The 23591-nt window shown below is 46.8% G+C and overlaps 1 protein-coding gene across 4 annotated transcripts in view; it reads left to right on the plus strand.

Moving 5' to 3' along the window:
* Window positions 1–23591, plus strand: part of LOC146869588 (butyrophilin subfamily 2 member A2-like) — a 253067-nt gene that overhangs the window by 81540 nt on the left and 147936 nt on the right. For all 4 annotated transcript variants that reach the window (XM_085606894.1, XM_085607058.1, XM_085606981.1 and 1 more), the window contains exon 2: window positions 8032–8108. In XM_085606894.1, coding sequence (XP_085463020.1) covers window positions 8033–8108 — 76 coding nt within the window. In that variant the 5' untranslated portion in view covers window position 8032. The remainder of the gene's footprint in view (window positions 1–8031; window positions 8109–23591) is intronic.

Here is a 23591-nt window from a genome sequence, read left to right on the forward strand (position 1 = left end):
AAGTTACTTGTCTGTACGATCGCTGGAGACGGCTCTCCCCGGAGACCTCTCCCCCTGACCCCGGCCGGCCCTCCCGGTCCGTCTACCTTTTCTAACATTGGTGGCCAGCGGCGCGATCCGAATCAACGCGTAATCGTACAGAAAGTAGCTCACCCCACGACATAAGCACGATGTCGACCAAAGATAGCAGCTCCACCGAGAAATTCCAAATGGAGAAATTAGAAGAATACAACCACCGCGAACTGAGACAATTTTGCATAGAACTTGGCATTGCTACCACCGGCCTGAGTACCAAGGATGATCTAAAGCGCGCTCTGGAGTCATGGACAGAAACGGGGGTCACAGGACCCTCCGACCAAAGCAGCGTCACACCAGACCAAACCAGCATCACACCAGAGGGGAACGCCACGGCTCCCGAGGAGCGGGGAACGGGCCTCCCGCAAGAGGAGATCCGAGAAAGAGACAGAGTCAGATTACACGAGTTGGAGATGGCACGACTCAAGATGGATGGGGAACTCAAGTTAGCTGAACAGAAACTCAACCTCGAGCATATGCGGCTTCGAGAGGAACGAGAAGAAAAGCAGAGACAGAGAGAGCTGGAAGAGAAAAAAATAACGCTCGAGCACGAGCGCCGACTAGCGGAAATAGAACTGCGCAAACAGAATAAGGAACTGGGGGTGCCTGAGCGACCACACACCCCGGGGCCAAGTGAGAAAAAAGTTCACATCCCCAAGGATGTTGTCCGCGAATATGTCCGAGAAGACGACATACAACAGTGGTTTAAAGCCTATGAGATCGCAATGACCTCCCACCGGATCGACCGGAGTGATTGGGGAGCCGGACTTTGGGGGAGATTTATCAACGAGGGTCGCGATGCCCTGCTGCAGCTCCCCGATCACCAAATGTCGTCCTACGACCACATGAAGGCTGCCCTCCTCACCCGCTACGGCCTCACGCCCGAGATGTACCGCCAGAGGTTCAGAGATTGCACCAGGATCCCAGGTACAACTTGGGTAGAATACGTGAACTATTTCAGCCGGGCATTCGAAGGTTGGATCAAGGGAAGTCAGGTCACCACTTACGAACAACTCTTCAACCTTATGGTATGGGAGCACCTGTCAAACAACTGTTTCGTCGAGCTCAGGCAGCACCTACTCGACAGTAAGCTGACCGACCCCCGGCAGCTCGCCGCCGAAGCTGACCGGTGGGAAAGCACCCGAGTGGGCCGGAGAGGGCCCCACGACCAGAACAGAGGCAACCAAGGCCAGCACCGTCCTCGGGGAGGAGGAGGGGGCCAGGGGCGAGGGAGAGACGCCTTACCAGCAACACCCGTGGCCAGCACCCCGCCTCCGGCCGGCCGGGGCAACCCCCCGTTGCGGCCTGGGTACCGAGCCAACGTCACGTGCCACCGGTGCCAGCGACTAGGCCACTACGCCAATGACCCGAACTGCCCGCTAAATCAAACACCCAAGCCCCGCCAGGTAGCGGCCGTTGCCCTAGGGGAAGAGCAATCATCGGAGGGACCCGAAGAGTACGAGCCGGCCCAGCAAGGGTGGGAACCGGCCGCCATGGTCCTGGCATGCCTAGGGGGAAGAGACATGGTTCCGCGGGCTCCCCTACCCGCCAACACCAGAAAATACGGTCAGTGGGTGACCATTAATGGACAGAGAGCCGAGGCCTTGTGTGACACCGGCGCCAGCGTGACGGCCGTCCGCTGTCATCTGGTGAAGCCCGAGCAGATCCTGCCGAACATTCTCTGCCCCGTCCGCTCGGCAGATAACTCTGAGAGTATGTGTAAGATGGCCTGCGTCCCGTTTGAATGGGGAGGGGTCTCCGGCCTACTGAAGGTGACGGTCCGGGACGATGCCCCCGTGGACTGCCTCCTGGGGAATGACCTCGAGAGTTCCCCGTGGGCCACCGTCGAGAAAAGAGAGCACCTGGGGATGCTGGGCCTCCCGGACTGGGCCTGCATAACCACCCGATCCATGGCCGCCCGTGCCACCCCCCGATCAGAAGAAACCGAATGGCCAGCACCTCCGCCCCCGGTTGCCCCCGTCGAGGACAACGGCGAGTCCGACCTCCCGGACCCGACTATCGAAGCAGACGCGCAACACCAGGACCTTCCGGATCTGGCTCAGTGGCGTCAAGAGGGGGGGCCCACCCAAGAACAGTTCCGCCAGGAACAAAAGACCTGTCCCTCCCTCGAGGGACTCCGCCAACAAGCCGATACCCAAAACGCAGGGGACACCACCGGAACCCACTGGGTCTACTGGGACAACGACCTGCTCTACAGCGAGCAAAGAATCGCCGAGCTGGGGGCCGGTCGAGTTCTGGTGGTACCGCTCCGCTTCCGAGACTTTCTGCTCAACCTGGCCCACGATGTCCCCCTGGCTGGACACCTGGGCCAGGACAAAACATACAGTCGCCTGGTGACCCACTTTTTCTGGCCAAAAATGAGGAATGACGTCCTGAACCACTGCCGATCTTGCCCCACGTGCCAAGCCAGCGGGAAGAGTGGTCGGAAGCTGAAGGCCCCTCTGCAACCCTTCCCTGTGGTCACCACCCCGTTCGAGAGGGTGGGGATAGACATTGTGGGGCCTCTGGACCCCCGCACGGCACAAGGACACAGGTTCATCTTGGTACTAGTGGACCATGCCACCCGCTACCCCGAGGCGGTGCCCCTACGGACAGTGACAGCTCCGGTGGTTGGCCGGGCCCTGATGGAGATCTTCTCCAGGGTAGGCTTCCCCCGAGAAGTCGTCAGCGACCGAGGTACGAATTTCATATCTAAATACATGAAGTCCCTCTGGCAACAATGCGGGGTCACCTACAGATTCACGACCCCCTATCACCCCCAAGGGAACGGACTAGTGGAGCGTTTTAACCGCACTCTCAAGGGGATGATTGGGGGATTGGAAGAGCCTCTCCGTCGCCAGTGGGATGTGCTGCTCCCGTGCCTCCTCTTCGCCTACCGAGAAGTCCCCCAGAAGTCCCTCGGCTTTAGCCCTTTCGAACTCTTGTACGGGCACCCTGTGCGAGGGCCCCTCAGCCTAGTCAAGGAAGGTTGGGAGATGGCCCCCTTAACGACCCCTCCCGACGTCTTCAAATACATCCTGGCCCTACGAAACCAGACCCGGCGCTTCAGGGAGATGGCCAAGGCGAACCTCGAGGCCAGTCAGGAGGACATGAAGAGGTGGTATGATCACAATGCCTCCTCCGTTGAATTCGAGCCTGGGCAGCAAGTATGGGTGATGTCCCCCACCGAACCATGTGCCCTGCAAGACAAGTGGACGGGGCCCTTCAAAGTGGTCGAGCGTAAAAGCCCCGTCACTTACCTCATCGACATGGGGTCCACCCGGAACCCCCTGCGGGTCCTCCACACCAACCGGCTCAAACCACACTTTGTGCGCTCCGAACTAAGCCTCCTGATGGCGACAGACAGTGGTACAGAAGAAGACTCCGAGCCCCTCCCGGATCTCTCAAAGACTCAGGAGAAGGACGGCTCCGTGGATGGGGTCCGGCTCTCTGACGCCCTCACTTCGGAGCAACGCCAGGACTGCCGGGACCTCCTGCTGCAGTTCGCTGCCCTGTTCTCCCTCACCCCCGGGGTCACCCCTTGGTGTTTGCACGACGTAGACACCGGGGACAGTCCCCCTGTCCGGCACCGGGCCTACCGCGTACCAGATCGGGTACGGGCCTGCATACAGGAGGAAGTGGCCAAGATGCTCACGATCGGGGTCATCGAGCCCTCGGACAGTCCCTGGGCCAGTCCGGTTGTATTAGTTCCCAAGGCCGCTGCCCCCGGCACCGACCCTGAACTGAGATTCTGCGTCGACTACCGGGGCTTGAACGCTGTCACCCGGACCGACGCTCATCCCATCCCCCGAGCAGACGAGCTGATCGACCGGCTGGGGGCCGCCCGCTACCTTAGTATCTTCGACCTAACGGCGGGCTACTGGCAGATCGGCCTCACACCCAGGGCTCAGGAACGGTCAGCCTTCTCCACCCCCGATGGCCACTATCAATTTAAGGTCATGCCCTTTGGCATGAAGAATGCCCCCGCCACATTCCAACGTCTTGTGAACCAGGTCTTGGCAGGGCTCGAAGAATTCAGCGCTGCCTACCTGGACGATATCGCTGTATACAGCCGCCACTGGTCCGACCACCTCCGTCACCTCCAAGAGGTCCTCCAAGCCCTCCAGCGGGCCGGCCTCACCATTAAGGCCGGCAAGTGCCAAATTGGCCAAGGGTCTGTGACCTACCTTGGGCACCAAGTGGGAAGCGGGCTGGTGGCCCCACTACAACTTAAGATTGCTGCCATCCAGTCCTGGCAGCCCCCCGTCACCCAGACCGAGGTCCGAGCCTTCTTGGGGCTCACCGGCTACTACCGGCGGTTCGTGAAGGACTACGGCAGCATCGTGGGGCCCCTCACGGGACTCACATCCAAGAATCAACCGAAGCGGGTCCACTGGACTCCTGATTGTCAAGCGGCCTTCGAGGAGCTGAAGGCCGCCCTGTGCACCGCCCCGGTGCTCCAGGCCCCCGATTACAGTCGGGAATTTGTGGTGCAGACCGACGCCTCCGACCACGGCATCGGGGCCGTCCTCTCTCAGCTGAACCCCGAAGGTCATGACCAGCCGGTGGCCTTCATCAGTCGACGTCTCCTGGCCCGAGAACAGCGTTGGAGCACCATCGAGAGGGAGGCATTTGCAGTAGTGTGGGCCCTCAAAAAGCTCCGACCCTATCTCTTCGGTACCCACTTCCGGGTACAAACCGACCATCGACCCCTGCAATGGCTGATGCAGATGCGGGGGGAGAACCCAAAACTCTTGCGCTGGTCCATTTCCCTGCAGGGAATGGACTTCACTGTGGAGCACCGGCCAGGCCAAGACCACGCCAACGCGGATGGCCTGTCCCGCTTTTTCCGCCTCGACGAAGAGAGTCCCCAAGGAGATGGGTGACTCTCCCCGCCTTCAGCTGGGGGGGACGCATGTTGGACAGGCCACACAGAGGGCTTGCTCCCTCCCCGCACGACAGGGCCCGAGCTCCGGCCCACCAGGCATACCCCCGTGACAAGCCCCTGTACTCCGTCTCCCGACGGACCCTCTGCCCTCGGACCCCTACTCATCACGGGGTCCAGCCCCACCGGCTTCCCCGGCCGGGTCAAGCCGCCATCTTGGGCCCTGCACCACGCGGCCGCGTGGCCTCACCTCGACCCTAACCCCGGGCCTGGCCGGCCCCGACATCCCGGCACCACCATCCACCCAGGAGGTGAGCGGACCACTTGGCAGGTCAATGGGAGAACGAAGTGTCAAGAGCTCTTCCCCCGCCAGGTGCCGATCGCCTCCAGCTCCCCCAGGCGCTGGCTCCACCCCCTGCTGGGTGTCTGGACACCTTCATCCCGGACCCTCCGACCTCCAAGTGCGAGGGTCCGGACATCAAAGGGCACCAGCCCTATAACTGAGGCAGCTCCGGAGCAGGAAGGCAGTTGTATCCTGGAGTCGAGAGACACCGAGTGAACTCAACCCTGACGGTCTACTGGCGCTGCCGTAGCCCGCTCTTGTGAACCATCGTCCTGCCTGCTGGCGCTGCCGCGGCCTTCTGCAACCTTCATCTTCCTGGGACCTGCTGGCGCCGACGCGGCCCGTTGTAACGACCATCCTCACCGGGACCTGCTGGCGCTGCCGCGGACCGTCATCTTCCTGGGACCTGCTGGCGCTGCCGCGGCCCGTTGTAACGACCATCCTCACCGGGACCTGATGGCGCTGCCGCGGACCGTACATCTGCCGGGGACCTGCTGGCGCTGCCGCGGCCCGTTGTATCGACCATCCTTACCGGGACCTGCTGGCGCTGCCGCGGACCGTACCACCTAACCACCAAGCTCGAGGATTGTGAGCTCATCATCATCTCATCCGAACTACCTGATTGGTAAATAGACTGACCCGCTACCCCCGTCCCTACCTTACGAGACTCTAATCGAGGGGACCCCTGCGTCCAGACCTCCTTGTACCATTCTACCGTATCATAACTAAGTACCTATAAAGAACACTGAACCTTATCCGTGTGTGATATCTGTCTGTGGGGGGGAAGTTACTTGTCTGTACGATCGCTGGAGACGGCTCTCCCCGGAGACCTCTCCCCCTGACCCCGGCCGGCCCTCCCGGTCCGTCTACCTTTTCTAACACAGAGAGTGTGGAAGCAGGAGGATGAAACGGCGTTGATTTGGCGTTGATTGAAAGCGATGAGTCCAGGATGATGACGAAGCCTTACTGCTGCACAGCCATGCATCAAAATAAAAGGACGGGAATGCACCATATCTGCAAGATAGAGCACATTCCTGTCCTTCTCGCCTGCGCCAGTCAACAAACAGCAGCGGTGCGCCAGCACAGACAGTATTGTGTCATTTTGCAAGTGTGCTCGTGCTGAGGAAATGATTGTTTTTTGCAGGAAGGGAAACCTTACTGCACAAAAACTATACTAAAGGCATTTCTATCTTTCTATGTGTGCTGCAGAATGCAGCATGCATAGAAAGAGGGAGAAAAAAAGGAAAAATAAAAGTACTTCTGCTCTTTGCACCTCCTCACTCCTCCCCTGGGAGGCATAGGATTCTGACGCATTACCCAGGTTTACAAGTTGTTTTAAATCTGGGAACGCATCATGTTCCATGGATGTTGCATGGGAATACCCACAGCAGCACCCATGGAACACACCTTACACGCAGAGTTATGCCTGAAAGGGGGGCCATATTTACAAGGCCATAAAAAGTCAGGCAGGGTGACTTTACATGGCCTTGTTAAGATGGGGAAGCCCAATATGCTGCCAGTGCGTCAATAAAAGTGATGCACCTGTGGCCAAATGGGCTTGTAAATAAACCCCACATACAAAATTAATATATTACTAAAGCCCATAAAGTAATACAAAAAACAATATCATTTACAGCTATATTATTGAAAAGTATATTAACAACACAGATTTTTTTAAACTATATTACCTACGTAAAAACTGGATGTAAAGTTTCAGTATGATCCAACTCTTCATACACAAGCTTTCCTACAACAGACACAAGATGTTGCTCCAACTCCAGTGACTTTACCCATTGAGTCTTACCAGAGCATATGTTATGTGTATGGTTTTGCCAACAAAAGGAACGAAAGGACAGACTGGTAACAAAGGAAAAAGTCACATTCTTTAAGATTATGCTTCTGGTCTCGCTAACATGCTATTGAAATAAGTAGTTTATACTTCCAAATTATATTCTTTGAATGCCTTGCTGCATGGAGCGATGGGAGTCTAGGCAGAGGCGACCGATGAAAGTACTATACAGTTTTGTGAAGAGATCTATGTAACAGGCATTGACTTGTAAGATCTACTGCTGATTTTTGTGGCACTGGAGAGAATATTTATACTGAGCATGTGAAATATACACAGTGACTAAACAGATAACCAGAGGATTTAACTTGATAAAGATCAATATTCCTGCACTCAGACGATGAGAAAAATTTGATTTATGGCTAGAGAGTTAAACATAGGCCCACTGGAGAGGACCCTCACTTTGTACGTGTTGTTATCGTTGAACTGTAATCAGTGTAATAATCAATACACAGTTTAGATCATAGTTAATGCTAAGAGTGACAGTGAAGTGATATCTGTTCAAGCAAAGTAGTAGAAGTGTAGTTAGAAGCTTATTAGGGAGCTGTGTCCCAGACATAAGGCTATCAGTTCTGAATTAATTTCTTTCTCCGCTTCATTTTGTTAAATTGTTAAGACATTACATAAATTAATACGTCATAATTTGTTACATTTTAAATTTTTGTAGATTTTATGCATAAATATACTTTTATTGGAAAGATAAGTTTGGTAATGCACAACTGCCTCCCGTGGTCGAGCATGCACATGGCAACTCGAAGCAAATATTGCAGTCTTCTACTTACAAACCTTAGTGACACGTGTAGGTATTTCAGTCACTGCAGTGTTTTGTTCCTCACTGTTGTCTGTAAGAGTAACTTGTGGGATTTGTTCTCCTTTTCACAGAATGATGGCACTCCCGTGCCTGCCAAGACTCCTCCCATTGCTGCTGCTGTGTCTGTACCATCAAACATCTGTTTCAGGTAAGAAAACAACTCTGTTTTCTTATTTTATAATATCGGGCCTTATTTAAATAAGGCCCTCAGGACTAAGGTGAACTTCATCCCCCAAGCAGCAGTGCACCAGGTGGCCTGTTTGCAGAGTGGTGGTGAAAGGAGGTGTGGCCTCTAACTACCTCTCAGCAATCTGGCTGTGTGAGACTTACTGGAGGTAACAGGAGGGCTAGTTGGTCCCCATGGACCCTCAAGAGCCAAGGGGACTTTATACCCCAAATAGTAGAGCACCTGGAGGAGAAAGAGGAAGTGGCCACCGAAAACCTCTACGCAAACCCACTGTGTTGGACTTGCTGAAGGTAATAGGAGGGGTAGTTGGCCCCGAAGGACCCTCAATAGCCAAGGGGACTTCATCCCCCTACTAGTAGTGCATCAGGAGTTGTGTTTGCAAAGTGGTGGAGAAAGGGGGCGTGGCCTGTTATCAGATCTCAGCAATCCTTCCGTAGAGGACTTACTGGAGGTAATGGGAGGGGTAGCTGGTCACCAAGGATGTCCTTGGGGGCCAATTACCCCTCCTGTTGCCTCAAGTAAGTCTCACACATCTCTTTCTCCGCCACTCTGCAAATATGCCTCTTGGTACACTAATAGTTGGGATACAAAGTCCCCTGGGCTCCAGAGCGACCTTTGGGGCCAAGAAGCACTCCTGGTGCCTCCTGTAAGCCCTACGCAGGGGAATTCCTGAGAGCTAGTCGAAGGCCCAGTCTCCAACGGTTACAGGAACGTTATAGTTAGGAATTAGCATTTAAAATACCTTAGAAATTCACTGAAAAAACATAGGTTACAAGGACGTTATAGTTAGCAAATAGAATTTAAAAAACCTTAGAAATTCACTTAAGAAAACCAAAGGTTACAGGGACATTATAGTTAGGGTCAGATTTTACTCACACACAAACCAGAGAAATTCAGCCGTTATAGTTACCTCAGTGAAGTATAACTGGCGCCCCGCAATGCACTGCTTGTGACCTCACATCACTCATGACGTGGTCAGTGACCTCACTGATGACTTCTCATATGACATCACTGATGGCATCAGTGATTACATCATTCACAGAATCTCAGACGAACCCACTCACACCAGTGCAGAATATTTTATACACCCACTGCCACTCCCACACAATCATTCACAAACCCATTCAAAGAACCATACCAGTACTTAGACACCCATTCACTGATTCATAGATCTACACATACATCCACTCGCTCACCCATAAAGCCAGTGATGTCAATGACCATGTCATTAGTGATGTAATATGTGAGGCAGTAAGCGGTGCATTGTGGGGGTGCGAGTTATGATTAACTCAGGTAACTATAATGGCTGAATTTCTCTGGTTTTGTTAGAGTAAAATCTGACCCTAACTATAATGTCTCTGTAACTTTTTTTTGGGTGTGAATTTCAAAGGTTTTTTTAATTCTATTTGCTAACTATAATGTCCTTGTAACCTTTTGTTTTTTCTGTGAATTTTATAAGATTTTGTAAGTGCTAATTCCTAACTAAAACATCCCTGTAACCTTTGTTTTTTTTAGTGAATATATACAAGTATGTTTAAAGAAGAACTCGGTAGCTCCACCACCAAGAAATCCACGGCAACAAAGAAGTCCAATACAATAGCAAGGTCAGTCAGTAACGTTTTATTCCATCTTTACCAGGTGCACAACAACCAAGTATGTATGTATGTATGTATGTATGTATGTATGTATGTATATATATGACTCTGAACACCAAGATCAATGTCAGGCACTTTAGTACAAAAAAACACAGCAGTATATTTCATTAACATGATGGAAGTTATATATATATATATTACATAACTTACAGTATATTACATTGGTGTGTGTGTGTGAGTATGTATAGATATATATATGTGTGTATATATATATATATATATATATACAACCAATCCTGCTACGAAATTTCAAAACAGGCGTAGACTCTGTGAGGATAAAGCAAGGAGTAGTTTATTACACCAAGAGACCATGACGCGTTTCGACGGCAAGCCGCCTTTGTCAATATCACAGGTAACACCAATAGTAACCATTATATACTCTGTGTCTTTAGAAAAATCGTCATGGCAACGATAAACAATGAACATAGAAAATAGAAAAGAGGTCTTTATCCCAGAGATAAAAGACAGACTGTGAGTTGGCTTAAATGTTCTTTGCTGCTGAGAGTAAATTAAATTGAATTTACATTTACAAAAAAGCATATTTGTGCAATACAGGTTCAACAGAAAGCCGGAACAGAAATTAAAGTCACAAATAAGAAAAGCCACACAATGGAGCCCAAGTGGGCCTAGATCACTAACTCCCTAGACAGTCTCCAGGCACGTTACCTGGATGAGCACAGAATAGCTGAGTAGCTAAATGTTTTCTGAATATGAGCAGATAGACTGTGAGGGAGGGGAAAACTAAGCCTCTGGTGTGATCACATAGTAGAAATGGTGTCTGTCTACTAAGTCTGGGTGTAATAGAAGCCAAGACACATAATGAAATGGAAATTTAAAATACAGTGAGGTGAACCTGGGAAAAAAACGGAGTCTGGGTACGGTTGGAAACAGGCAGAATAGAATTATAAATGTACGGATAAAGCCTCATCCGTATTTAAACCAATAGGTATTTTGGTATTAAACAAAATTATGTACTTGGATTCGAGTCTACGCAATAATTGTTGTCTATTCCCTCCTCTTGGGTTCTTAGGTACAGTGTCAATGACGCAATAGGAGAGGTCACTGGCTCTTCCACTGTGGTATTGATTGATGTGTCTAGCCACAGGGTAGTTGGGGTCATTATTGTTGATAGCCCGTAAATGTTGAAGTATACGTACATGGACAGGGTGAATGGTACTCCCTATGTAACGTTTATTGCATGTACATTGTAACATGTACACAGCAAACTCGCTTTTGCACGTGAAGCTTCCTCTTATAGTAAAGGGGGAGTGTCTTAGTGGAGAGCTGATTTCTTTAATGTTAATACCATGTCGGCAAGCCTTGCATTTTGTACATTTTCTGAAGCCATTGTTGGTTTTGAGCCACTCAGAACCCTTGTTGATACTAGGTGCATTGTTAACTAATTCTTGTCTCATGGATTTTGCACGTCTGAATGAAATGGATGGTGTCTTTGGCATTTTATGACCTAGAACTGGGTCACTACGTACAATCTGCCAATGTTTGTACAACATCTTTCTAAAAAGGTCATGATACGCATTGTATCCAGTTATAAACCTTGGAGTTCCTGATGTAGAATTTTTCTTTTTTGTTTTTTCAGGATTAGGAAAAAGAAGTTCCTTTCTAGTGACCTTTTTAACTTTGGCATTAGCTTTGTTTAAAGTGTTATCATTGTAACCCCTTAGTTCTAGTCTGTCAAACAGGGTATTGGTAGCTATGACAAAATTGTTTTCGGTACTGCAGTTTCTCTTCATACGGAGACATTCTGCAAATGGGATGCTTTCTTTGAGAGAGGTAGGATGAAAGCTACTATAGTGGAGAATAGAATTCCCAGAAGTGGGTTTCCTGTAAGTTCTCGTTTCTATTTTTAAATTCTCCACAAAATACCTCTAAATCTAAGAACTGTATAGAAGATTTGTTAGTATGACACGTAAATGATAGATTAAGAGAATTCTCATTAAGTGCTCTGGCAAAGTTGAGAGCAGATTCTTCTGTACCTTGCCAAAGAATGAACAAATCGTCTATGTATCTTACATATAGCACCACATTTTCAGCCATCTCACGCTTATGCTCAACCATGAGTACCTGCTCCTCCCACCAACCCATATGCAAATTAGCATAGCTGGGGGCGAAGCAGGTACCCATGGCCGTCCCAAGTAGCTGTTTGTAGAACAATTTGTCAAATACAAAAACATTATTGTCTAGACACCATTCTGACATCTCCAGCAACATAAGGGTGTGTGTGTAAGAGTCAATAGATCGTTTGCCTAAGTAGTATTTTAAAGCATTAAGTCCATCTTTGTGTCTGATGCTCGTATATAGAGTATTAACATCGAGCGTCATCAGAACAAAATCCTCCTTCCATTGTAGATCATAGATCTTTGTCAAAAAGTCTCCTGTATCCTTTATGAAAGATGGAAGAGCCTTAACATGTAGCTGTAAAAAAGAATCAATGTATTTGGAAGTGTTCTCAAAAAGACCTCCTATTGCAGCTATAATGGGTCTTCCAGGTGGATTTATAGCATTTTTGTGGATTTTCGGTATTAAATATAGCTGAGGAGTAATAGGATAGTCTGTTTTGAGAAAGTCAAATTCTTGTTTGGAGATCAGATTAGAACATCTCCACTGATATAGAGCTGCATGGTATTTTTCTTTGGTGCTAAGTATAGATGTAGGGCTTATCCGACAGTAACATTCTGGATCTTGGAGTTGTTTGTGAGCTTCTAGATTATATTGATCTAAAGGCCAAAGAACGACATTTCCACCTTTATCCGACCATCTCACCACAATATCTTGACGTTCTTTGATTCTGCTTATGAGATTTTCGTAATCAAGTCTCCGATTACAGTTGGTACGGATAAATCTGTTACTGGATAGAATAGATAAGTCTTTAAGGTCTTTGACCATATTTTCTGCGAAAATGTCAATGTTGTCTCTCGGCATCATTGGCAGGAAAACTGATTTCGGTCTGTAAGGAGTGGATTTCCTCCCATAGATATCTAATCCCATGTTGTCTGTCACTTGTTTTAAGGGAATATCTTCACCAGATTCCAATGCCGCCATATCCTGTAGCAGCAACATGTCTGCCACTTTCAAGTTGCTTGCTGGCTCATTTGTATCCTTTTGAGTCATTGCTGAATTCTCAACGCGGGGAGGTCAGGTTTCTCATTGCGAGTGGTCGCGTATGCTCGCGACCACTCGTGATGAGAAACTACCAGTCCGTGTTGAGAAAGCTGCCGCTCGAGTACAAATCTACTCGAGCGGCAGAAAACGACCGCTTGCACTGTGCAAGATGCCGTTTGCAATGATTGCACAGTGCGGACAAGCATCCGGCACTGTGTAATCATAGCGAATAGCATTTCCTACCACACTTCGCAGTTCGCGTAGTGCTACGTGTAGCTCGCATAGTGCGAAGTGCACTTCGCGTAGCTACGCATAGCGCTACTACGCGAACTACGCCCAGGGTTATTCTAAAGTGCAATTGCAGAAGTTTGTGATCATGCAGGGCTACATCCAAATTAAATTAGGTTCTTAAAATTCAGGGCGGCTTTTGTTACAAGTCTTCTGTTCTTCAGACCTCCCCTTTACGACCTATCCTGAAGTGGGTAAAAATGCAGTATATATAAGACATTAAAGTGCCAGTGCAAGAGTGTAAAAAAATATATGAGACTTCAAGAGGAAGCCAGTTCAGTGCCTTCAGATGTGGTGAGATATGGTCAAATATTTTTGAGCCCCTTAAGGGTCTGGCAGCGGTGTTGGGGAAAGCTTGTAGGGGGGCCATGGAGATATTTTGTAGGCCAGAAAGGTTAGAGCATCCATATTCAATTCTGGAGATAATTAATGCCTGGACTGCCATTTTTAGGTCTGAGGTGTCAAGGAAAGGTTTATGTTTCCTCATATAGGTTGAATGGGCACCTGGCTACATTTCCAATCACAGCTGCGAAAATTTTGGGTACTGACTTCAAGTATGAACCATTGAGCACTGATATTTTTGCTGTGGCATCTGATGATGATGTCTGGTCCATACCTGAGCTGGAAATTCCCCCCATAAAGTAATGGTGCCCCTTAGCAGTTCAAATGAATGCCTTCACATTAAATCAGGTGCTTCACACTTGCAATGGCTGGTCGGTCTCTAATAAATCAGGTAGCCACACGTTCAACAGGGTGAACCACACTAGCCTAGTTGACTCTATATAATGTTGGATGTTAAACTTTGGCCAGTCCTGGTGGATATGGCCGCCTTACCACATTCTGATAGCAACCATTATGCCCTGGTCCTTAAGATGAGTTTGCCCATTAGTCCGCAATAAACAACCTCAGGGGAACCTTTTGACAGAAGATTGGAAGTTTCCAGTAAAAGGTGTAGGGTTAAGAGGAGCAAACTAAAATATTCACGGGCGTCTGTAAGGGAGATCTATGGATTTGTTGCTGCCGGTATGGATGCCATTTCAGCATTGGCTACTGCAGGAGATGCTCCTGAACTATCTAGGGCAATTATTGAGACCTACAGATGGATGTTTAAGGGCTTGAGAAATCACTTCGTAGTTGAAACCAGGTGCTAAGTTGCGAGGAAGCACCCTCAAATGTGGTATAATAATTTGTGCAGGGCAGCAAAGAACGATCTTGTCCTTGAGATCAAACAGAGAAATAGACCATTGATCCAGGCAACTTGACAGTCCTACAGAAAAGCACTATCTAAGGCTAAAAGGATTGGGAGCAGGGATTATGGGACCTTCTGGAAATTGGGAGCCATACGTAGTAGGGACGGATATAGAATAATATTAGCAGCTCGTGACTGGGTAGTACACCTCTCGAATTTGTTAACGCAAAAGGTAAATCAGCAGGCTGCCTTAGGGAATCAAGTGGGTCCTGGGGAACAGTGTCAGTTATATAGCGCTCTAGGTGAGGTGATTGTGTGTAATGGGATTATCTCCACTAGCACACGACCTTCATTCAAGAAGAGGTGGATAAAGATATTACAGTGGGGGAACTGATTATAGCAATCAGGGGAATTGTCCCCAATGTGACTCTGGGTTTGACAAAATCCCTGGAGATTTATTTGCAAGTGAGACGGACATCTAGAGTGCTTATTTTGCAATATAATTTACAGTCATTATGAAGTCCATTGATCTGGGCAGGGGCTGAAATATTCTCTGTATTAAAAAAGGGCTCCTGTGAGCTGCCTGTGACCTATTGTCCAATAAGTCTTATCAATAGCTCACAAATACATTTAAGTGAGGTGATTCTGGGCAGAATGCAGAATTGGGTGGGAAAATGATATTATGGCACCCCTCCAGACAGGCTTTATAGAGTCCACTAGTACAGTTGACCAAGTGTTTAGTCTACAAAATTATGTATTGGAAGACCGTTACCCTGGGATGGGGACGACTTTATGTCACATTCGTAGACACGCTCTCTGCTTTCAATTTAGTACAGAGGGCAACACTTTGGAGGATTCTTTCAGAGATGGGAGTGCCCAGTTATTTGATAGACATCATGGTCAGACTACACAACAACAACTATACACGGACGAAGGTTGGTCGTGTAGGTGAGCTAACTGATCCCTTTCCTGTGACCAGAGGTGTTAGGTAGGGCTGTGTATAGGCTCCCACCCTGTTCATGCTTTACATTAATGGCCTTCTAAAATTCCTTGACCAGTGTGATAATGACACTCCCAGACTAGCAAACATGAAGGTTTCTGCCCTCATGCTTGCTGATGACACCTTTTTAATCTCCAAATCCCCTATGGGACTCCAGAAGTTGTTGGACCAGTTTGAATGTTTCTTTAAAACCAGGGGATTGGAGGTCAATGTAACGAAAACCAAATATATGCTTTTGAATCCAGGCCCCTTAAGTAGGACAAACTTAACTTTAGCAGGGGCACCATTAGAACATGTGCATATATTTGTATACCTAGGTATAACTTTAAGTGAACATCTAGGATGGCAAGTCAATGCAATTAAAATTAATCGTAATTCATATAAAAATCCACAGAAGACACAGATATCATACAAATCAGGTCAATTCTCATATACATTCTAATTATTTGCAAGTAAAGAGGCCTATAAAAAAAATCTTTTCAAAATAGCAAGACATTCCTGATAAACCAAACAATTATATGATACTGATGCGGGTGCTGGTGTACAAGTTACAAGTATTCCAGTTCCTAATCATTTTGAGATCAAAGAGGCTGCCTCCCCCAGTCCATTCAAGTACCATGCACTGAATCCACAACTCGGTTTCATGTCCATTTCCTGAAATTTTTATTGTTTCTAAAGTACCCTGACATAATTGATTTGCCCCACTGACAACTATCGGCGACAATGGAGGGATGCTTGCTCAAAAGGAACCATCTTATATAAACAATTCTGCACAAATTGGCAGAGTGGCATACCAAGAACGGCGGGGGGTGATATTTTGCAAGCACTGAACTGCAAGCTGGACCATCTTAGAAGTCTACTCACCTCCCTTTCTGATCAGGTCACTAGCATACAGACCAAAACACCCTTCTGCTGTTGTGGTCATGTGTGCAGCAAAGAAACACCTGGGATTCATCTAAAGGACAAACAAGGCCCTAACACCAATTCCATCATTTCAGGCATTAAATGCATAGATCAGAGACCGGTCATTGCGGTGAACATGCACCAAGCTAGATTTGCTAGAACAGAGGTGGCAACTAGACTACACAAAAGTGTTTCGAGTTCAATTCCTCCTGTGAGGACCTTAGTGCAAAGCACATCAAGTAGTAAAACCACTGAAACATCACTCCCTGATCATAATGTGGGGCAAAGAGACTAAGTCAACAGGAGAGTTCTGTGTCCACTGGCTAATCCAAGAGTACCCACTTTTCAACCATCAAATCATTGTTCTTTGAATATTCCATTTTATTCTCTGCAAGGAATGGAATTAATTCCAGATGTTCCAAGTACCTAAATTAAAGCCAGGATCCTTTGAGGACCCCGATGCTTTAAGTAATAAAGTGAGCCACTGGCTTAGGGTGATTAGATAGATTAGATCTGATATTATGCATGTAAGAAGATGTGCATCCGCTATATCTCCTTATGATTCAATTTTGGTTCTGTTTTGTTCAAATCTGTCGGCTGAAAACCTTACAAATTTTGAACTGGGATCCTGCTACCTTTTTGGTGGCAAACAGCTGGAAATTAGGCTGAAAGCCTCTCCCCCGTCTGCAAGAGGGTCCTAATGTGCACCTTCCCAACACAGAGTACAATGGGTCTAGAGGATAATGGATGCGCCAAATATGTTGTAACCGGAGATTAACTAGATGTCTAGCGACTATGTTCATATTTTGATCACTACCCAACTTTTATCAATCTATGATTTTAACCTTTTCACGAGATTTATGAAGAAACTGTTGATCTTTTTGCTCTTTTGCACATAGCTCAGGGCTGTTTTTTGCACTTATTGGATATAGGGATGGAATGTGTATCTATTAGGATCTTTTCTTTATGGTTGAACAGACATTTATAAATCATAAATCGACTTGGACGTGTGCTGTTTTATATTTACATTCTTATATTTGATATACAGTTATTGTACTGTGTATTTATATTTTGATGGGTCATGGAAACCAAATAAAGTATGACTACTACTTCTACTACAACTAATACTCTGCTTCCTTTGAAACTAGACCTGGGGATGAGGGAACTTTCTGATAGATTGTGACTGCACCCCTTAGTTTATTGGAGGAAGATTAGGGCTTGTCCTGAGCTGGTATCCCACCGACAAGGCTTAGAGGAAATATTGTCCTTGGTTGGTTCCAGCAACATTCATCGGCTTAAGTATATGAAAGGTACATTCTCAAAGACTGGGTCCCTAACCTATGGAGTGCTCCAGACAAGGCTGGGGCTATTTCTAAATTGCAATTTAAAATTGCATATTGGCAACATAAAGATACCTTCACACATTGCAAGTCGAGGTTTGGTACTTTGACAAATGCCTTTCTTGCAGTCAAGGACTCCTGACTCCTTTAAAAAGGAGGATTTTCTGGATAAAACCAAGCTACCTTTAGCTTTATGATTGTACCTGCAAATTTGGTAAGGCTCCTGGCCTCTTAAAGTCTCCACTACTAGGTGGGCTTGAGTGTCTTGGATTGACAAGCTGCAGTGGCTGGCCTATGGTGGTATTAAGGAAACAACGGGGCAGATTGAAGGTCTTTGTTCTTACTCGATTTTTGATGGGTGTGTGGAGAATAAGGTGCAAGATGGGCATTGCTCATTGAAATTTGTATAACAGTGACATGTAAAATGAGATCTGTAATTAGTGTCAGCCAACCAGGATGTGAAATATTTAGATAATATCAGCACATTTATTTTAATGTTATCTTAGGGATTAGTTGCTGGACAACCTATTTTTGTATTTTAATGTATCTAAAACTTGTTATCCAGTTCATGCACTTTTAAATATTGCATTTTTTGCACTGTATATGTTGATTGATATTTATTGTTTTTATGGGTTTTTATGGCGTTGCGCCAAAATAAAGTTTAGTGATGATGATGAACCCTTTACACTTTCAGGTTGTTGGTGGCAATTAAATTGTAAATTAATCTTTGAGTTAATTCTCTCTCATTGCTTCACCTCACTTCCTCTTTCTCAACTCTCAGCATTTTCCTCTCTCAGTTTTTACTGCTCTACTGATGGAGCAAGGTTTCATATAAAAGAAACTTGCTTGTATGCAATCCTCTCGAACAACATTTAATAAAGTAATCAACATGTCTGTGAGTACTAATATTGCACCGCATTCCACATATTCGTATCCAGGGAATGCTTTTCTATGTGCATTGCTAACCAGTAACCCGAGTGTCATTAATATGGCCGCCGAAAACACAGGAACTCTACTGCCATGCATCTACTGCATCTACGTAGTATGACGTTTCCTGATGCTTGGAGGGAAATCTTTGCAGCTGCACCATAGCTTTAAAAATGGCCCCTTGAAACTCTCACACTAACGCAAATGCAAAGCCGCAATCAACTTGTGCAAGTTCTACTAAGCTATTAATGCAAAAGATATATTAAGTAAATGGGGTTAGAGGAGAAGTAAGTGGTATACAGTGAATTCATTTATTTTTGTATTCTAACATGTTCTTCTTTGACTTTATTAATAGTTCGTATTTGGGCCTTGGGGGGTGACTGAGATCCCTACCCATGTGACAGAAGCGCATGCGCACTACAAACAAGCTCTAAACTCTGATGGCACCATTGGACTGAATCCAAGGACATGTACTCTGGAAGCTCTGGGAACTTCATCCCTTGAACCAGGAAGAGGAACCAATAGAATACTTTGTTGCCGAAAATATTGAGCCACATATGAAATGCGGGTGGTTATAAAGCATGGGAAAGAAAATCCTAAGGGGCGGGTACATTAGACAAAGAAGTAAAGAAAATTATTACACATAGTATGGTGTGATGTACTCTCCCCACTGTCTGGCCCAATCAAAATTAAGGTTGTACATAGAATTGAAACATTTGGGGGTGGATCATACACAAGATTGGTATACAGAGGTAAGTTTTAGTTAGTTAGACACACTCTATGACACTTGATGCTGAGATGCTGCCCAAGCATGCTGTGAGCTGATTGAAGAATCCAACACTAGGGAAAATTCACGGAACAACCGAGGAGGCACATCTAGGAAGGGGTCCGGACAAGCCCGAGCCAGAGAAAGTAGTACCAGAGAGGGGTGCGACGCTGGCGTTGCACTAGAAGAAGTCACGTTATCGGTCCTGAACCTGTCCCGAAATCTCTATTACTCTGATGTCTAGGTCCTCACACCATTCTAGGTAAATATAATTCTGTGTGGTAATGTCCTCGTATTTGCTCTCTATTTCTCTCCTTCAGGTACTGTCATCACAAGAATTATTCACTGTGAATTGATTTTCTCTTAACTTTACTTTCCTTTCCTGATAGAAACAATTTGGTGTATCTATGTGTATTTTGACTTGACTCACAAAATCATTTGATTCAGATAAATCTTTACAAATTCTCTTGAGTCTGTGGTCTTTGAGAGTAAAGTTAATGTATTATTCTCTCCTATACTAATCTACTATCAGATCTATCGACAAAGGAAATTTACCCTAGGAGACAGGGATGATAAAGGTATTAGTAAAGCAAGTTCTCTAGGGTGAATCAAAATTGATGACCAGCGGATATTTGCCAGCCCATTGTATGAATGTATATGGGCCCAAGTGTGTGTGTATGTGGGACCAGAGCTGGTAAACTCCGCTGGATCACTACATACCTTCATCCTCCCTCTCTCTATGTCTGCTCCTTCTGCCTCACCTTTCTCCACCTCTCCTGTCTCTCAGTATACCAATTTCACCTCATTCAATTCTATTTTTCTCTACCTCTTCCTTATGACCTTGCCCCTCTGTCAATCACTCTCAGTGCCTATATTTTTATCCTTCGATCCCCTCTTTCTACCTCAACACTCTGTACCTCTTTCTCACTGTCGTTCACTGCACTCTTTCTGTCTGACCCCCCATATTTCTCCTCCATCTGCTTCACTTCTCACAAAACCTTATCTTTATTTACCTCTCCTCTCTATGTCTAACTAACCTTTCTCTCAGTCACTTTTAAACCTCACCAAACTCCTTCACCTCTATCTCATTTCCCTCTCTACCCCAAGTCTACCTGAATACATCACCTCCCTCTACCTCACCATGCTCTCTCAGTACTTAAACTCACGCCTCCAACTCCTTTCTTCTTTTGTTCCACCTTTGTTCCCTTTTCTTCAACTCTCTAAATGTCTTACTCCTTTCTGGCTACCTCTATTTCTCTAACTCTCCCTCTATTTTTCCTCCATCAACTCCTCTCTCTCCCTCTGTCTCTCTCATACACAAACACATATCTCCCTCTCACAACCTTCTACCACTGTAAAGACCCCATCTCTTATCTATTTCATGTATACCTCTCAACTTCCTCTTTTCCCACCATATTTCTCTTTCTATCCTACACCTTTCTCTCTACCTTTCAGTCCTCCTCACTACTGTCTTTACCTAACCTGTTTTTCTTTATGTCTCTCCGTTTTCGGTCTTTCTATTCTGCATCTTTTTGCTTTTCCTCTTCTCTCCCTGTCTGATTCTTATTCTTGCTGCCTTTACCTCTCTCTCTAGTTCATTTATTTTTAGGTCTCGCCTGCGTGGGCTGCGCACATGCGCAGTCTCGCTGGCGAGAATTAACGTTTTTAGGTCTTTTCTGTAAAGGGCTTTATGCCCCACCCCTCTTTTCCATTGGCCGGCATCACCGTTTATGCTAAATGGTGGCCAACCAGTGGAAAAGAGCTGGTAGTGACGTTTTCGTTCTGCTTTTTCTGCCGTCCCACTTGGACGGCCTAGCCTGCTTTCCTTCTGAAGTAAAAGGTTTCTTATCTTTATGGGGCCAAACACATGGCCCCATAAAGATAAGAGACCTTTTACATCAGAAGGAAAGCAGGACGTCCAAGTGGGACGGCAGAAAAAGCCAAGCGTAAACGTCATAGGCTGCCTGGCGAGCGCTTGTTTTAACGAGTCATTATTTAGCGAGATGAGGTGGGGGTCGCCAGAGCTATATACAAACATATTTTTAAATTAAAGACCCAGACTGGAAAGGCTATCCCGCAGACGCAGAGTGAGGACTCGGCCGTTTTGGGTACCCGAAGCGTGAATACCCAACGCGTGACATTTTAAAGCAGAATCTAAGAACGGATTAGAAGACAGCAAACAGCACAAAAAATGTCACCCGCTATTTATTCTTAAATTTCCCATGGTGTCCGGTGCAGGAACGCCGCCTGCAAAGGGCAGTAGTATAAAAGGAAAGATTACTGCAAGAACACTCTGAGAAAAATAAAAAAAATATAAAGAGTGAGGCGAACCCCACGACTCCTCAAAAGAAAGAGAAATTTACCTACATTGGCGATGAGGGCGATCTTTCTTTACGTATACACCGCCTACAACAGGGGCTACATCTACAAAGGCGCTTTATTAAGTCTCGTCCTTACCCAGGGCCAGGGTGCAGAGCAGGAAGCACGTGACGCTGACGAAAGCCTTCATGCTTCTAGGAGCAGGACAGAGAACCGTGTACAAGCGGAGGCAGAGGAAGGACGGGTAACAATGAAAAGGGGTGGTTATAAACCGACCCTCAGCTGGTGCCTACCCGTCCCGAGGGGACCCCTCCCCCTCTCCTTTGCGTGCCTGTGATTGATTCCGTGACGGTGTGTGTGGTTTAACAATTCACCTGTCCCAGGCTCTCTGGGTTCTACGTTTGTTCCTCAGTTTATTTCATGCAGCAGTTTCGCTATTTGAGGTGCCGCGCTCGCTTGCCGATTTTGTTTTATACGTTATCTGTTGATGTTTGTGTATATTTTTAAACCATTATCAATTTAATCGTTTTCTTGTTTGACTCTATCTGTTTAAACGTGGTTTATTCGCTCGCGATTGCTAGGATTTTCAACTCTCTTGATGTTTTTAAAATTTCGTTAAACCAGAGTTATTTTTTTAATGTTTATCATGTATTCGTTATTAGCGCTTCTCTTATGTATTGGAACCGTTTTTAGGTCTCGCTGAGTCAGCGCGCATGCACTGCTCGGAGAGACATTTTGTAGGTGAGTTTTCAAAGTGCTGCTGGCTGGCCTAGGGCTTGCGTTCACGAGAGCGTGCACGCGCGAACCGCCAGCCTTCAGCAGCACTTCGAAAACTCGTGCTTTAGTGCGTCATCACGATCACGATCACTTTCAGAGCGATCGCGATGACTTTCGCTTTTACGGCTGCGCGGCATTACTTTTACTGCCGCGCGACCAATGCTTGTTTAAACTTTGGATTCAGCGACTTGTAGTCGTGTATAAAAACAGGACTATAAGTCACAGAATCCTAAGTACAATTCTAGACTATACTGGGTACTCAACCTTGGACCTAAATATTTTTACAGCTCTGCTTTGTGCTGAGAATTAGAAACTCGCTGAAATTAAAGTGCTCAACCCACGAAACATCTTCCGTTTTTGCCTGTAATAAGGCTTCTCATTCTATGATGTTCTTGTCTGATGCAGTTCCAGAACTCTCAACTTTGCTGGACCCATGGGTGACTGCCCCATCTAGGGTAGATTTTTATTTTGCATTCTGGGATTTGAAGCCCAATTTAGATCATTATAAAATCATGGCTACATGCCACAGAATACAAAAAATAAACTTGAACTGGCACGGACAGACCAGGATAACTTGCCGGCTCTGTAGCTGTCGTCGTACTTCGGTTAGGACTGTATTTGGGGTCATTCTTCTGTCTCCTTGGTTGATGCCAACATGTAAGCATACTTCTGTCCATGGCTTTGGTCACCCTAGCCATGCTTGCAAATGGGACGAGAGAGGCGGGGGTTTAAGCGCAGTACTAACGGATAAGAGCATCATTATCTTGCTAATATGTTGCGGAAGTACTGTTCATTCAGTAGCCGTACTGCCCGATGACCAGGAGGTGCAGTGCCACTTCAGTATGGCCTCGTCCGTAACCTCTTCCAAGTTGTCCGAAGGGGCATCTTCAAGATGGCTGCCTCCCAGCTTGCTGCACAAGTGCACGCCTGGAACACAGATTTCCAGAAGCGATTATAACATTCGTGTACGCGAGTTAGACTTTCTCCGTCTCGTGGTTCTAGGGTTCAGTGCCGAGCGTTAAGTGACCAGGCAACGCATCTACCCCCTCACCGGCCCGAGTCTCTCCACGGGAGGGATATGTTGCACGTGGTAATTCCTGGTTGTGCTCCGCCCCCCGGCGGTCATAGAGACGAATAGAACGCCCCCTGCTTCTGATGTA

Source organism: Triturus cristatus, chromosome 1_1 (assembly GCF_964204655.1).
Source record: "Triturus cristatus chromosome 1_1, aTriCri1.1, whole genome shotgun sequence".
NCBI lineage: Eukaryota > Metazoa > Chordata > Amphibia > Caudata > Salamandridae > Triturus > Triturus cristatus.